Raw genomic sequence first — 18207 nt, forward strand, 5'->3', positions numbered from 1 at the left:
CTCTATGGATATATATCTTTAAGTACAATGAGACAATATTAAAATCCACTGTACAAAAATGCAGAATAAGAATTAACCCCTTCCTGCCATAGGGCGTACATTTACATCCTGTGGGGGTTCAAGGTATGTATGAAGGGAGGGAGATACGGCGCGGGCGTCTTACAGCCGACACCCTGTGGCCACAGCTCCACTCAGCCGTGTGACTGAGCGGAGCTATTAAGCCTTTAAATGTTAAATTTGGACAGCAGCAATAAAATCCACCGAACGGTGTTCGGGGGTCCTGTACGGCCCCCTGCAAGAAATTGCAGGGAGCCGTGTGGGTGTCATGGCAGCTGGAGCCTTCTGAAAGGCCCCGGGACTGTCTTAGCAGAATGCCTATTAAGCCATCCTCGTGGGGTGGCTTGACAGACTGCCTGTCCGATTGCAGTATGATGTAATGCTATGGCATTACATCATACTGCAGGAGCGATCAAAGCTTGGCTAGTTGCTGTCCCCTGTAGAGACAGAAAAAAAAAAAAAAAAAAAGAGTAAAAATGAGAATAATTAAGTTTTAGTAATTGTTGAAAAAAAACAAACACCTTTTGCCATATTTACAATAAAATAATCTAAATAATAAAACAAAAATAAATATTTGGTATCGCTGCGTCCGTAAAAGTCTGATCTGTGAAAGTAATGTATTATTTATCCAGCACGATGGATGCAGTCCAGAAAAAAAGCACGCCAGAAATGCGCTTTTTTGGTCACCCCGTCTCCAAGAAAAAATGCAGTAAATAGCGATTAAAAAGTTGTATGCATTTTAAAATGGTACCAACGCAAATTACAGGACAGCCCACAAAAATGAGCTTTCACACAACTATGTTGATGGAAAAATAAAAAGTTATTGTGCGCAGAAGATAGCATTAAAAAATAATTGAAAAAAAAAATGTCTTTGAGAAAAAAAAAAATAAAAGTAGTACAGCAGAGACAGAGTCAAGTAAATGCCCGTTTACATGCAACGATTGTCGCTCAAAATTCGTTCAAACGGTCGAAAATGAGCGATAATCGTTACATGTAAACGGGGGCTTTTGTTTGAATGATGCATTTTAGTTCACTTAAAATCCATCCTTGAGCCGCTGAGAGTCTGAGCAAATACATTTCCATTTGAATTTATTTAATCTTTCAATAGACTGCAGGATGTTCTCCTGGAGGGATGTTTACACTAGCCACAAGACAACAATGGAATGTGTCAGCAGCTGTTTACACAGCTGGGAATGTATTTAAACAGAACTGGGCTCTGCAAACAGCTCCTGCAGGTCCTTTTACAAACAAATGAAGATGATAAAGTGTTAATGCTCATTAACACTTTATGCAAATATATCACTAATTCTTCAGTCCTTTGAAAGATTATTTTTGCGTGTAAAAGGGTTTGTGTCTAAACCAATCAAATATGCATATCAGAAGAGAAGTCACCTTTATGTTTAAGTAAATCAAGTGTGCATATCAAGGGAGGGGAAGTCAACATGATGGACTTTTGAGATGCATCTTATTTTGGGCAGAAAGTAATGTTTAGTTCTGGGAGGATATATTTTTAGAGTAGAGTCTACGAGGAAAAAAGCCAAACACTGCAGCCGAGCATTATTTCCGTAGCGCTCATTGAAGTGAATAGAGGCTAAGGAAACAGCGCTTTATGCAAGTTAGGCAAACTGCATAGCACGCTGTGCTGTGACATCTCTATAGCTTCTATTCACTTCAGTGAGAGCTACGGAAACAGTGCTCAACTGAGGTTGTCTGCTCTTTCTGACAAGTGGTCGGGACAGAAAACTGGATTTTTACCTCTTTGAAGAAAAGTTTGAGGGAATGATTAAAAAAATCTTGAGTGTTTCAAGTACTGTCAAAACGGTGTGATGTAATATAATATACATACCTCTAAGAAGTGTAATTAGGGATACCAGTCGATGCTCTTGACTAAGCTGTTCAAGTTTACATTGCAGGCAGTAGTCTGTATAGGTCTCAAGGCTGTTTTTTAAAAGGATTCGACCTCCCATTAACAGGTGATGAAACCAGTCAGGAATATGGAAAACAACACGTCCTGTTTTTAATCAAAAAATAATTCAAAATTAACATTTCTGAGACCCATTCTTGGAAATTGAAGAAAGAAGAATGTTTGGATTTTATGGTAAATTACTTTCTTTAAATTCATACAGCCATTCATGCGTCGTGCAGCCGCCATGTGGCATTTATGCGTCTTATTGCCGCCATGCGGCTTTTGTACATCGTATTGCCACCATGCGGCTTTTGTGCATTGTATAGCCGCCATATAACCTACCTGCATGTGGTTCCGGATCCACTACAATGACGACTTTGATTGGCATTTTTATCGTTAGCGGTTTGTCACAATAGGCTGACTTCGCTTCGCATCAGTATAGGTTACTGTGCCAAGGTTATCTTGTCTACAGACCGTGTTACAGTGTATGTGACGCGGGCAGGTGGACCTCGAAGAAAGCTCCAACCCCTTGGGCACTGCTCTGGAATGCCCCTAGGTCTTGCTGTGTCCCCCAATGATAGACAAAAAAAATAGATTTTCTTAAGAACTTACCATAAAATCTCTTTCTCGTCTTGTTCATTGGGGAACACAGCACCCACCGAGTCTGGTATTAGGACTGTAACATATACTCCTCTTGGTTGGAGTGTCCTCAATGCAGTCGCACACGGTGTTTGAATGAGTTACAGTTATTGAGCATGGTTATTTATTAACAATTGTTGTCGTATCCTACTTAGCTGCTTCTACTGCTTGCATACCAAAAATGAGCTAGCTTGGTGCTTGCAGGAGGGGTATAGCTAGTGGGAGGAGTTAACACTTTTATGCTTAGTGTTGCCTCCTAGTGGCAGAAGTTATACCCAAGGTCTTGCTGTGTCCCCAAAGATCCGTCTGAGAAAGAGATTTTATCATAAGTTCTTACAAAAATCTTGTTTTTAACTCTACACATGCAGCACACTTGAAGCTTCTTCTGCATCAGAAAAACAAAATCGTAGCTACATTCAGATGGCCATATGCAAGATGTGCCCAATGTTCTAGGACACGCCTCGCATCAGACCGCACATAGACACACGTTGCATGTCCAAGTCTCGTACATGCTGTGGACCAGAATAGGGCATGCTATAATTTCTTTTTTTCACATGGATCATTGGTCCGTGTGAAAGCTCACACATATGAATAGCCTAATAAGCTACAACGGGTCCGTGTGTCATCCATGAAATACACAGACAGCACATGGATGAGAAATACACACATCTGAATGGGCCTTAATTTGCTATAAAGCTTACTTAATGATTATTATCAAGGGAGGGAAGTTGGTGAGCAGCATTAGAAAAGTTCTGCAGAGACAACAGCAAATACCATGTGACAAGAATTTACAGTAGTGTAGACAGCATTTTTGGAAGTCGTTAAATATATAATCTACACAATATTTTTCCTTCCTTACCTATATACATAAGATAGTCATAGACACCTTCAACAGTCATGACCTCCATGAAATAATTCTGGTTATACCTCCTCTCTATATTCTCAGAGCGGTTGGCATTGTTCTTGTACAAGTCATTGAAAAGCTACATTTGAAACAAGTAGCAGAGGAGAAATGAGTTAGAATTGTTAACAACGTGCATTACATGTAGTCATAATGATTAACAACGTTAAGTCTTGTGCCAAACCTTTTTGTCATTTTCTGAAGTAGGACTAAGTATCGTTAATTCAGGTCTGCTTGGTTTAGGTTTTGGAGATTCACAAGAGTTGATGAAATTCATGATAAAGGGCTCCAGATGTTGGCCTTTCTGCAAGTAAAAACACGGTATAACTTGGGAACGCAGTGGATAAAGCTTGTAAGACTACAGAGTAAATAGAAAATCACCTCCTTAATTAATTTGCTTGGCACAGACTTGATCATTTTGCCTGCAAGTTAGAACACAAAGACAAGAAATATTTACATTGTTAGTTTTATTAAGACGGTCATTTGCCAAAGCAGCTGGTCTGATATTCTATTCCTTCCATATAAAGATGCTTTTTGGCAGCTGACCCATCACATTGGTGAGCGCATTAAACATCTGCAACTTTTTTTGAACTGTTTTAGTTCTCCAAAACATGATATTTCAGTAAAAAAAAGTGGCTTTACACAGACCGATATCGTGAAGATGAGTGCTTATGTACATATATAACGCTGAAGATAGCTCATCACATACCAAGGTTGACATCTGGAAGGATTTTGTCATGAAACTGGGTTTCCAAACTATTAGGCGACAAAAAATCAGCCAACAATTGGCTATTACTCAGCTCTGGGTGCTGCAGCAGTTTCTAAAGGAAAAGAACACAAAATAATCACGTAACTTTCAATATTTCAAAGTATTTGTGCCGCAGTAGGACATATAGATGTCATGTAGGAGCTTCCCCTGCTCTCTGATGGATCAAACATGAATGGCTGGGATGCAGCTCTACACTTACCCTGCCAAAAACAGCTTCCAGCCACAATCACAGACTTTCACACAAGACTTTCCAGTGTTTGCAAATGTGTTTTAAAGCTGGAGTGGCTTATGCAAATAGTGACTGAAATTACTACTTTAAAGCTCAGAATAAGGCCTCCTGCACACGGGTGGAAATTCCATGGCAGGATTTCCCGCAGAATTTCCACCTGTGCCCACTGCCATAGGATTGCATTAGATAATGCAATCCTATGCATACAGCCGCGATTTGATCACGTGAGAACTTGGCGGGAAACAAATTGCGGCATGTCCTATTTCTGAGCGAGCCTCGCAGAGACCCACACAGAAACGTCACAGCTGACGAGCTAGCTCTGGTCTGCGCATGTGCCGGCTGGACGGCAGCCGGCACATAGCAAAGCGGAGGAGGTGGCATAGCAGGTGAGCTGCAGGGGTCACGGCTCGCATCCTGCTGCGAGGATTCTCGCAGCGTGATCCGACCCGGCCGTCTGCAGGAGGCCTAAGGGCTTCACACGGCCATGATTTTGGCATGTATTACGCGTGACACGCGGTGCACGGCCACCAAAAGCGTGAATGAAGTACATGGATTTTCATTGATCCATTCACATTAGTGGGTAAACACTGCACGTAGATATGCGCATGACAAAAATCACAGCATGCTCTATTTCATTGCTTATCACGCAGCGTGATCCTATTCTTTTGTATGGATAGCGTATTGGTGATTATACATAGGCAACATCACTAGGAGACAAAGCTAGAAATTAGAAAGAAAAAAAAGACAAACCTTATACTGCACATGACCGCGTGCATGAGAAATGTGGCAATAGTCGGCTCATGAGCCCTTACATAGACAGGTAAAACATTGCATGACCCATGCAGCCTTTTACACATATGGTCGTGGTAATGTGCCCTAAAATGCTGCCTTTTTGTTGTAATCTATAAAGATATAGTCCCTATGTGTGTTATCCGGGCCAGGGATTTAAAAAAAATAAATAGAAAAGCCATGTATACAGTAATCAGCTTTAGAGGACCCCTTTATCACATGTAACTGGTAATGCTAGATACATAGATAATTAGGGGTGCAATATTATTTTTTTAATACCAACATTTCATATATTATAGATTGATAGGAAAAAAAAAAGTCATACCTGTAAATATTCCTGAAATTCTTCCCTTTTGGATTTTAGAAATTCATAATTTTTGGGCCCAATAATCCGTTTTGATGGGAGCTGGGTATCAGGAAAGGTACCTACATATGAAACTCACTTATTTAACCAAAGTAAGCGCTAAATCTAATAGAAAGTATAACATTTTTTTAATCCATAGAGATTGTATTTTCACTTTACTGTACGTAGATGACAAATTACAGTTAACAGAAAGTTCAATTTATACACGTGTGGATATTACACTGGGGAACAATTTTTGCTGCATGAGGTTTTAGAACTATTTCTATGTATTTCTGCATCGCTGATTCCAAATCTAAAATCAGTTTTTTGTGAATGCTCTAGTTTTCATGCAATTTAATTTTTTTTGTTACAGTTAATGGCACTCATTGGTTTTTAAATTGGAGTTAAAGGGCAATGATGCTTAGATTGAACATAACTACAAGGTGATTAATGTTTTACAAACATCACTTTTACATAATTGTAGTCGTTTTTAAATGTAAAAAATTATTATCTGATAAAAACACTGCTATTTTGTTGTTTTTTTTAGATTGAGTCATGGCTTCTTCGAGTAGGCATAAATGTAAGAATAGTCCTGACACCTTCTATGTGGCTGCTGCACATTTCAACGTCAAAGGCGCAATATTTCATCATTTGTGACACGTGCATATATTGTCTATTTTCAAGTTCCTCTTGGCGATCAAGACAAGAATTGGGCTCCTCATATTGTGTGTCATAATTGTGAAGAAATGCTTTGTGACTGGACAAAAGGAAAATGCAAAGGCATGCCTTTTGGTGTTCCCATAGTGTGGCGTGAACCCAAGGACCACAGCAGTGACCGTTATTTCTGCCTGACCAATACAAAGGGCATCGGCAAGAAAAACCGGCATATGATCATATATGCTAATATTCCTTCAGCAGTACGACCTATCCCACACTCTGAGACAACCCCGGGTCCAGTTTTAAATGGTTTTGGCTCTTCTATGGACGCAGAATGTGAACATGGTCATCAAGGGGATTTTGATAAGATGCATGAGAAAATGATTATAGAATCTGAAGGATCTTGTAATGCCAAGCAGTCATTAACCCCTCAGCAGTTCAGCCAACCGGAATTGAATGACTTAGTAAGAGATTTGGGCCTTTCAAAGAAATCAGCTGAGTTATTAGCCTCTAGGCTTCAAGAAAAGAATGTACTTCACCTGTCAGCTAAAGTATCCCATTTCAGGAAGTGTGAACAAATTTTTGTGGACTTCTTTCCCGAAGACAAACAATTTGTTTACGGTCATGATATCAGTAGTCTTCTCAGCCAGTTAGGTGTTACCACTTACAGTCCCACAGAATGACGGCTATTTCTTGATAGCTCTAAATGGAGTCTGAAATGTGTTCTCTTACACAATGGGAATGTTTATGCAGCGGTTCCAATTGGTCATTAAGTTCATCTGCGAGAAGATTATAAGGACATAAAAATTGTCCTCGACTTACTGAAGTATGAGGAGCATAACTGCATCATTTGTGTGGATCTTAACCCCTTCCCGCTCCAGGACGTACCGTTACGTCCCGGGAGCCTGGTACTTCCCGCAAAAGGACGTACCGGTACGTCCTGGGGATAGCACGGGATCACATAAGATCCCGCGCTATCCCGCAGCGGGAGCCGGCTGTCAGTCACAGCCGGCGTCCCGCTCCAACAGCGGGGGGACATCGGAGATGCGCCCGCCGCTGTTAACCCCTTCCCTGCCGCGATTCAAGTAGATCGCGGCAGGGAAAGAGTTCACAGAGGGATCGCGATCCCTGTGTGTCTCCGGCCGGAACTCGCGATGTCATCGCGAGAGCCCGGCCTGTCACCATGGCAACAGGACGCCAGACACTGGCGTCCTGTATTGCCTGTGCCTATAATCGCTGTACAAGCGATAAGACATGGCAGAGCAGTAGCTCTGCTATGCCTTATGACAGCGATCATAGGCACAGTGCTGCAAGTCCCTCAGAGGGACTCAAATAGTATAAAAAAAAGAAAAGAAAAGTGTAAAAAAAAGAAAAATGTAAAATAAAAAATGTAAAAAAAACCCCTTTTTTATGCTTTTTCTAATATTAGCATAAAAAAAGGGGAAAAAAAACTAAAGCCCCACATATTGGATATTGACGCGTCCGTAACGACGTGTACAAAAAGTTGAACACGCTTTTTATTTTGTACGACAAAAAGCGTAAAAAAACCCGCTAAAAAACAGAGGCAAAATGCTAATTTTTAGCATTTTGCCTCACAAAAAATGCAATAAAAGTGATCAAAAAAGCCGTACATTTCCCAAAATGGTACCAATAAAAACTACAGCTCGTCTCGCAAAAAATAAGCCCTTAAAGAGCTCCGTACATAGAAAAATAAAAAAGTTACATGACTTTGAATGCAGCTATAGAGGAAAAAAAAGATTTCCAAAAAAAAGGGGGTTTTATTGCAAAAAAGTGTAAAAACCTAAAGAAAATATAACAATTTTGGTATCGTTGTTACCGTACCGACCCGCAGAAAAAATTTAGTGTGTCATTTATGCTGCATGATTAACGCTGTAAAAAAAAATAAAAAAATCTATGGCAGAATTGATGCGTTTTCTCTCCCTGTTATCATTAAAAAAAAAAAAAAAAATTTTACGATATTGTCTATATACCCAAAAGTGGCACCGATAAAAACTACAGATCGCCACACAAAAAACAAGCCCTTATACGGCCGCGTCCACGGAAAAATAAAAAAGTTATGGCTTTTGAAAAATGGAGATGGAAAAATACCAAAAAAATCGCTTGGTCCTCAACGCCAAAATAGGCCGTGTCATTAAGGGGTTAAAATGGTAGATTTCCTCCTTGGACAACAGAGGTTCCACAAAGTATCTTTACTTTCTGTGTTTGTGGGACAGCCAAGCTGGGAGAAACACTGGACACAGAAAGAGTGTCCGAAACGGGAAGCTCTGGAAGTAGGGATGCCAAAGATTGTGAATAAACCTAACGTTAGTCGAGACAGGATCATTCCCCCCCCCCCTTCCCCCTTCACATCAAACTTGGCTTAATGAAGCAGTTTGTTAAGGTTTTGAATAGAGAAAGTGAGTGCTTTCTACATATTGTTTCTGCTTTTCCTGCCTTGTCTTTCGAGAAGATAAAAGCAGGTGTGTTCGATGGACCTCAAATTCGAACAGTCATACGTGACGAAGAAATTGCCAGGAAGATGAATAAGGAGGAGAAAGCATCATGGCTGACTTTTGTGGCAGTTACAAAAAACTTCCTTGGCAACAAAAAAGCAGAAAACTATGTACTTCTGATTCAAAGGATGCGGTTGGCTTTCCGCGACATTGGATGTAACATAAGCGTTAAGATTCCTTTCCTGAAGTTTCCCGTGAATTCTTGGAGCGGTTGGTGATGAGCAGGGAGAACGCTTTCATCAAAATCTGTAGACGATGGAAGAGCGTTATCAGGGGCGATGGGACAGGAATATGATGGCAGGCTACTGCTGGAGCATGAAATGGGATAGTCCTCGCAAGTACACAAAAGCAAGAGCTACAAACGCCAGTTCTTGGCTGAATAGAATCTGAATGAGTTTGTGCAAATTTTATGCTTAAAATAAGTGTTTTTAATTTTTATTTCAAAATTGTAGACAAATTCTGATGCAAGCATATGTTTTAGTGTATTTACTGTGTTATATAAATTATTATATTCTCACCAGGAGGATGCCCAAGAAGACATTCTACTTCATTATGTTCAACTAAATGTTGAAAATTTTACATTAAGATGAAAACCTAAAATCTTGAGTTCCAAAAAACTGTATCCAACAGAGAAAAACTAATTTCAGATTTGAGATCAGCACACTCAAATGAAGTAAGACCCAGTGTTTTTTATGGATGCAACAAAAACGTTGTTCCCCAGTGTTATTTTTAAACAGATTACTTCCCCAAACAATACAGAATGCTGGTACAGTCAGCAATATACATGTAACATTTAGTTGTGTGAATGACAAGGGTTAAATAGCTATATAACTGAGGTTCCCACAATTTCTATACAGAGGCAAAATGCCACTTGATGCTACACAATCTTGCAAAGTTTGCAGTGTTCGGAATGTATTCTTCATGATTTGTACTTTTAAAAATTCTGAACTATTTCAGAAAAAAAGCTTTAAAAGTAGTCTGAGCGTACTATATAATGTGTGATAAATCCCTCCAAATTGTTGTTTGTAGTAATCTGATGCAATTGTTACAGACCGAGTACGCTAGTTTGTTTACATCTTGATCTTCCAGTCTGCAGCTATTTCCTGACATCATAGTCTACAATTCCCAAACTACACAGTATTAACTTCTCAGACAGCACAATGTCCTGTCAGTACCTCTCCTTGTTATCGGACACAGCCATTCCACTCCACTTGAGTGAAGGACAAGTCACATAGGTGCAGTGAAAGCTAGCACGGAGAAAAGTTCATGTGTTTGAGCCACATGCTCAGAATATGGTTGAGAGGATGCAATCACCCATAGTAACATAGTAGGCTAGGCTAAAAAAAGGCAAATATCCATCCAGTTCAGCTTGTTTACACCCCCCCCCCCCCCTTTATACTCCCATGTTGATCCAGAGGAAAACAATGAGGCAGGAGCCAATTTACCCAATTTGGGGGGGGAAAAATTCCTTCCTGACTCCATAATGGCAGTCAGAATAATCCCTGGATCAACACTCTTCAGAGAAAAGTTCCTTCCTGACTCCCAAGCTCAGCAGTCGGCAGATCCCTGAATCAACAACCCTTCGGGCTATTGATGTACACAACATCGTTAATGATGATCCAATGGATTGAGGCCACCAGAAGAGCATGCATGACACGTAAGAGCAAGATGCGCATGTCACACACAGCTCTGCCCCATGTTACGTCCATCCTGTTCCCCAGACATCACACACACAGCTCTACTACATCCATCCTGATCCGCACACATTACACACACAGCTCTGCTACATTCTGATTCCTTTAGCTCATCCAGCAGGGATCACAACCAGCACAGCAGACTCCTGCATACACAAATCAGCCCCTGGTCATGTGACCCCTGACTCCAGCCACAAAGGTGACTGATCACATGACGGTGACATCATCACAAGTCCTGTTAGCTGCTGTCCAGCTCTGTAGGTGGCTCTTTGGGTTGGTGCTTATCCAGTATACAGTGCTCTCTACCAAACTCCAGAATGGCTCCTCCCACAGCAGCGCTGGTCAGGTGGGAGCGATGTCACCGCAGGTCCTTTAGCCCACCGGATCTCTGTGGTTGCGGTAGGTCAGTGTCTCCTGTCAGGACTGCTGAGTTGTGTCTGAGATAATAACTGCTTAGTTGTATTCTCTTTTTGTTATCTTTGTCCTCCCCTGCCAAGAGCCCTAACTTTGTTCTTCTCCTCTTAGCCTACGTCACGAGATGAAGAACCTGTGATGACGTCACAGGCATGTGACCAGGGGTGGAGCATGTGAAGCACTCACTCACGTACAAATGGTTGTTAGCACTTTGATGTACATGCAAACATTTCACTTATACTTGTTTTTTACACTTTGCCCTTGTTCACACAGTGCAGTTTCATGGCTTCATACAATAGTTTAAGCTGCTATTTAACAAACTAGGAGCGGATCAAAAAAAGAAAATAACTCCTTATTAACCTTTGAGGACGAAGAGCAGTTACTTTATGGCCCATGGTCCTGGGTTTTAATCTCGCCTGATAGCAAATGAACAGTGTGGGATTAAAGCTCCTGCAATCAAGCAGGAGCAGGTTGGTTGCTCAGCTGTCAGATACAACTGAGGACCTGGAGGACAAGCTAGAAGCGTTGTTTACCGTTTCTGCTTTCAAAGCTACATAGCGCTCAATGAGGGCTATGTATTAAATAGAGATATTGGAAGTGTCACTTAGGTTATTCGATGTGGTGATTAAAAATACAGCAAACAATGCCCCAGAGAGGTCGTATGTGTCGTCATGGGGGACACAGATATTAAAAAAAAATAATAAATACGTAAAAAACAAAATGACTCAAGGCCAAGCAAAACCATTGCCATATGTGCCCTGTAATTCAAAAAATTATATATCAAACTGTCTGAAACAAAATGGGGAAATCATTTCTGTACTTTTAGCATAAATATACTAAATTTTAAAAACAAAAACTATAAATAATTTTGTTTTTTACCTCTAATAAAACTAAGGCCACTCTCACACACAACGCTTTTTACAGTGTTTAAACGCTGTACAGTGCCTCCATTGATTTCAATGAGGCTATGCAGACCAGCGTTTGAACGCAGTGTTTCTAACATCGCGATTTTCGAGGTCTGTCTGCTCTATTTTCATGTGTTTAAGTGATTTTAATGCACCTCACCACCCATTACAATGATGGGGTACGTTAAAAATTGCTGTTGAACGCTGTACAATGTGTTTGAAAACTCTGCTTAAAATCACAGTAAAATGCGGTGTTTTACCGTCAGTGTGTGTAAGAGTGGGCTAAAACAAACAAACAAAAAAAAAACTGGAAAAAATGTCAGTGAAAAACAGATATTAAAAAATAGCCCTGTATGTCATAGAAAAAAACTGCAAAAATAATTTTGGTAGCTGGAGAAAAAAAAAGGGCAATTAAAAACACCACGTGTCTGGTCCTTTAAGACCAAAACACTTTGGTCCTTGAAGAGTTAAACAAAAAAAAAAGACCAAAACTCATGAGTAACTGCACCAAATATCTAGACAACAGGGTGCAAAGAGCGAACAGAAATGAGGAATTGAGCAGTCATGATATTTTTAAAGGCAAAGTCTAAAAGCTAGCACTAAATAAGAGTCTTAAGAACAGAACATACCGTGGAATTCAGTGAGTTTTGACTCCAAAACATAAAATTCTATATATTTCCTGTAAACGGACCAATGTTCAGCTTCATGTCCGACTATAAAAAGAAAATCAGAATTGTTAAAAAAATTTAAAAATTTGTAACACAGACTTTACATAAGAATTGAACAACTACCATGCATGTTCACAGCACTTAATACCTGCTTTTCTGTCATTTCTCTCTACATCTATACAAAACACAGGGATCCTTTCTTTTCGATCTCTTTTTTCAAGACATGCATCTTCAAAAAAATCTACAAATGGAATGCTGATATTCCATGCAGAGAGGTTACGGGGTGTGTTTGGAGTGGATGCAGTGAGCACCTCCACAGGAGAGTCGTCTTCTAATACCATAATGCCTTCCTCAATCTGGAAGAAGAAATATTCAGTGACGTCCAAATAAATGTATTTCCAGATCACACGATGACATCATATTCTCTATAACAGACTGTTAATAAACTTTATTGTTGATTAAATGCATGCTTCTAGCTCCTCACCTTCTTAAGGGACCTTCTTTAAAAGGGATTTTGTCATCAGGTTCATGCTGCCTAAACCATAGGCAACATGAACCCGGGACAGGGATGGCTGTTGGGCCTTCAGTGTTTTATTCTGAAATGCTGTAACATTTCATAATGAATACACTTTGAAGCGGATCCCCCAAGTCACAGCGATGGGCTGTGCCAGGACTCTTCCCACCCATTGCATGTAGAGTGACAGCTTACTTCCTACACAGAAAAGGGGAAAGAGTTGTCACTCTGCCTGATACAGGAGGGGAGACGCCGGTGTGGTCCGCCCTCATGACTCGGAACGCCGCTCTGAGTCAAACACTGCAGCGTTCCAGAATAAAAAACAGTTGGTTGCTATGCAAAAGTTTGTCAGTACTAACTGCTTCAATGTATTAGTCTCATAACTGCCACTGGGTCAAACTGCAGCTAAAAAATATTTTTACACTGCCATCTTTGGTAGAACAAAAGTCTACTACAAATGTTCTCACTTTTAGGTCTCCCCAGAACTAAACAGTTGCTCAGTAGGAGTCCGCTGCTTGGGATCCCTGCCAATGATTGAAGAGACAGCACAACTCAGGTGAGCGCTGCAGCCTCTTCTCAGACATGTGACGTCATGCTCATCAGTCACATGGCTTGACAGCAGCTCAGTCCCGTTCAAGTGAATGGACTGAGCTGCTATACTAAGGAAAGCTACTATACAGTGTACAGCATTGTGCCTGGTATGGACTGAAAAAGCCGCGGCACTCAGCCAAATGCTGCTGTAACTTCACTCAACTCAACGGTGAGAACAACAATTAGTGGACCCCACCAATCAACTATTGATCATCTATCCTGAGGATAGTTCATTAGTAGTGTAGTCCTAGAAAACCCTATTAACCAGCTGGTTAGGTAAAAAGAGTACATTTTAAAGCTGATATGTAAGTTCTCCTATGCTACCCAAACTGAAAAAGGATAGATGGGGAGATGTAGAGTTCAGAAATATCGTTTTCTGCTATTTAGTTAGTTTTATGTTAAAAACTTTTATATGCTGCCAGAACTCAGAGAAAACGCTCACAAACAGAATCTTTGACAGCTCTTAAATCCATTCATAAAAGAAAAAGCAGTCAATCAGCAGTGGATGGAGGGGAGCAGGATTCACAGGACTTCTCTAGAAGTATACTAAACATTAGGGGGGGAGCATGGGCTGCACATCCACGTATTATGCATTAATCTATTGCCAAATCGATTAATGCATAATATGTAAAATTTATAAACATGAGGTTCTTCGCACTCAGTTTGATCAAGCTGTATAAGCCCACTAGCCATTTCATGGGAAAACTCTTTAATAGCTCCCTATTCTCTGGGATGCAGTAATGTACATAGCACAACGTAGCGTCAGGAGGGAGAGTACCCCAGTAGCACAACAGTGCTGCGGCCAGACAGGAGACTGAAACCAAGTAGGTTATTACCCGACAGACGTTATTCTTGCAGTGGTCACCATGCATGAACCCAACAGAGTAAGAACACACTGAAAAGAGTTTGCTGTAAAGTACTTCATGGTCTTGATGAGTTTGGCCTTTTTCTATGACGTCTGACAGCATATGTGGGAGTATAAACAATATACAGTATTCCAGGAGAAGCCTTTACGTACAGCATACTCATCTCCCTCTGCCATCCCATAATTAGGCAGCATTGCTCCCTCCATTGTGGTGCTCTTAAATACTCCTTTTAGTCTGCTGCCAATCTTCCCAATTCCTGAAGGCTCACCTCCTCTTTTCTGTGTTGTTCTGAGACAAAAAAATATGTACTTACAAAAAGAAATTTCAGCAATGCAGGTTAGAATCTACTCTCACATCAACCCTTGTCCCCCAAGGGGCTCACAATCTACTCACTCCTAAAGATGAAGAAAAGGAGGTCAAGAATGACTTGTGGACTGCCACGTAATAGTATATTACAAAGTCTACAGCATAGAGCACTCTTCGCCAAACTTCTACTGGGCACTCGGAAACCCTTTAGGCCCCCTGTCCACAGGGGAGGTGGAATATCACTAGCGATATTCCGCCGCTGGAGAGCAGGGGAGAGAAATGACAGTTTTCTGCGGTGAGCCTATCTGACAGATAGGCTCACCGCGGAGAATCGTGGCATGCCGTGATTTGAGTCCCGCGAGCGGAGAATCGCTATGACTCTCTGCTCGTGGAAAGGGGGCTGCGCTATCCATAGCAACGCTATGAAAAGCGTGCACTACGTTATTTGCGGCCGGATTTTCGCTGCAAATAACGCAATGGAAGATTGTCTGTGGACAGGAGCCCTCAGGCTTCATGCCCACTAGAAAAATACAATCCGCGCAGAATCTGCTGCAGATTTCCGCAGCAGATTCCGCATGGATTTGCTTTAAATGGTATTTTTTTAATGAGGATATCCGCACCTATTGCTAGCATTGTGATAGCAATGTGGCCGATCCGGGATAAAATGGAGCATGCTGCATTTTTTTCTCCCGCGCATGAAAAATGCAAATCTATTAAAATGCCATCTGCGGGTGCAAAATTTAATTTAATTGACCGCAGATGGCCAATGATTCCCTATGGGCAAAATTGAATGCGGATTCCGCAATTCAATTTTGCTAGTGGACAGGAGCCCTTAAGGTGTAAGATTTGTGGGTTTTTTAAAGAACTCTCAAAAAGATACATTTGCTTTCCAAAGTGATCTAGAAATTAAATAAAAAAAACAAGCAAACCCTGGGGGGAAATGTATCCAAACCAATGAAAGGGAAAGTGGAGCAGGATCTATTTCATTTTCCAAAGCTGCTTGGAATCTGCAATATCCGTACACCGCTCTACTTTATCTTTGCACCAGTTTCAATACATTTCCGACTGCTGTTATATACCGAACACAATTATTTCTGCCCAAAATTATGAAAACTGTACTGTATTACATACATAGATTTTGGTGCATTTAGACGAGCAATGCAAGAATCTTCCACACATTTGAAGACGGATGAGCCCTTACCTGGTGTACAGAGTATGGCCAATAATAGGTAGGAAAAACAAAAAATAAAATCCAACGCACTGAAAAAGCCAGCAATTAGTATGAAAAGGGGCACAGCAGAATGTGGTAATATAGTCAAAGTGACAGACATAATTTCGGAGCACAATCTGGAGCATGTATATACAGCTATGTTATGTGATAACTGGGTCATCCAGACAGCCATGTTAATACGAACAGATGCATTACTGGGCACGGCATCCACTCACTGGTCATGCATTCAGTGTAATGATGCAAGAGTCAGACATACTGCCTTCACAAAGGGGTCAAATGTTTAACTCTGTGCTGATTAGATTACATATACGGCACCGCATTTATCAAAACGGTCTAAAAACAAATACTCTGTTGCCTGGGGTAACCAATAAGCTAACAAAAACTGCCAATTGGCAGGAAAAGCTATAATAAATATATATTATATGACCCTTACTGCAATTTAAAACAGACTGTCCGCTCACCATGTTTCCCAAGATAACGTGCCTCATCAGGAGGGATGGGGCTTATTCAGCGTAGCAGGATTGCGTATGAAAACGCTACCCATACGCAATGTATTGCGCATGGACAGTGTTGCATACACTACCTATACAAGGGTAGAGGGATCATGCTGCGTGGTATGCAGAGAAATAGAGCATGCTGCAATCCATTTTTCCTGCTTGTATCAATGAAAGTACAGTGACTTTCCTTGACTCCATTCACCGCATATCCCTCTCTCATTCTTCATTAATGTACTACCGTGGGTTGCAAAGTATAGGCATAATGATCACTCATCAGTCATTATGAGAGCCTGGAGAGATCAATATGCTTTTTAAGAGCCCTTAGTTAGTTGCCAATATTACTAATAAAGTTGGCACAGTGGTCAGGAACGTTGTACATGGGGCTTTTTCTGCCAATTGGCAGTATTCATTAGCATACTTGATATGCCATGACCTCCCTAGGGTCTTGATCTATTTTTTTTATATTGCAACCAATCACTTCTGAAACTGCTCTGGTACAATAAAAGCTGCACTGTGATTGGTAGCTATGCAAAAAGTTTTTCTATTTAGACAGTTTTGATAAATGCGGCCAATTATGCTTAATAGTCATTTTTTCAAATATAATCAGTGCTGCAAAGAAAAAGTTTCTCCCTCCTGGGTAATTCTACGCAAAGGCAGTATATTGCTGCTTAAAGGGAAGCTGTATCCCATTTCTACCTTTGGTAGCATACTGTACATGACATGATCTTTAAAAAACTAAAAATCAAACAGAAAAAAAAAAAAAGTTTACTCTCTTCACACTAAGCATTACATAAACATTTTTCTTCAAAGAACTAGCCTGTTTGTGTCATTAAAGGGTTGTCTGGTCTTTTTTTTTCAAACTGATGACTTAGCCTCTGGATAAGTCATCAATAGTTGATGGAAGGGGAGTCTGAGGCTCCTGACACCATCCATCAGCTGATCATCCAGGCCGCGGTCAGTGCAGCGCGCCAGACATCATCATCACTAATCAGAGGATATGCTAAGGAATTTGGTGTGGATCCACACAAAATTCGCTATGTTTGAATGTACCGTACCTTTATAAATTTAATTTCTTTCTAGGTAAGTTATTAAAAATGAACCGAACACTATATAATCACCCACACTAACTAAATCATCCAGGTAATTGTAACTGAAGTTACTTTGGGGTTAATGTGTGGTTTTTACACAGTATACTTTGCTTCTCCCTCCTCTGATCTCACAATCAGGTGGAAGGGGGAGAGCAATGGGAAGAGAGGCTTTTAGAATGCTGAAATGCCAGGAAAGTTTGTTACTACAATAAACTTTCAAAGCCAGTGCTGTGATTGGCTGTCACTCTAATGTGATCATTGAGACCTGATTAGTTCAGGTCTTAATGACTGCATCCGAACCCACAGGCTGTTTCAGGTGTTTCACCCACTCGGGGGAGTGTAGAACATAAATTTACGTCACTGCATACAGGCCCCTGCAAGTAGCGACATAAATTCACTGTGAAGGGGTTAACAGAATTTCAGAGAGTATATAGTCATTACAAATATCTCGTATATTTTTTTTTCTGTTCTAAGGCTTGTATCAGTCTGATAAATGTTGGGAAATTTTACAAGGTTCAAATTCACTACTTGCACCCGTTGAAGAGATTAAAAAAGGCCTTATAACATTATATGATGGAAACACCACTTTTTCACTAAAATCAACCATAAGATAAAAGCCTCTGGGTCTCC

The 18207-nt window shown here is 40.6% G+C and overlaps 1 protein-coding gene across 2 annotated transcripts in view; it reads right to left on the minus strand.

Annotated features, from left to right (window-relative positions):
• SNX14 (sorting nexin 14) overlaps nt 1–18207 on the minus strand; it is a 67506-nt gene that overhangs the window by 15079 nt on the left and 34220 nt on the right. For both annotated transcript variants that reach the window (XM_066605185.1, XM_066605179.1), the window contains 9 exons: nt 14608–14743; nt 12633–12840; nt 12446–12529; nt 5616–5716; nt 4213–4324; nt 3885–3925; nt 3688–3807; nt 3462–3585; nt 1904–2068 (listed from right to left, as the gene is read on the minus strand). In XM_066605185.1, the coding sequence (XP_066461282.1) occupies nt 1904–2068; nt 3462–3585; nt 3688–3807; nt 3885–3925; nt 4213–4324; nt 5616–5716; nt 12446–12529; nt 12633–12840; nt 14608–14743 (1091 nt within the window). The remainder of the gene's footprint in view (nt 1–1903; nt 2069–3461; nt 3586–3687; nt 3808–3884; nt 3926–4212; nt 4325–5615; nt 5717–12445; nt 12530–12632; nt 12841–14607; nt 14744–18207) is intronic.

The sequence above is a fragment of the Eleutherodactylus coqui genome, chromosome 1, assembly GCF_035609145.1.
Source record: "Eleutherodactylus coqui strain aEleCoq1 chromosome 1, aEleCoq1.hap1, whole genome shotgun sequence".
In the NCBI taxonomy this organism is placed as follows: domain Eukaryota; kingdom Metazoa; phylum Chordata; class Amphibia; order Anura; family Eleutherodactylidae; genus Eleutherodactylus; species Eleutherodactylus coqui.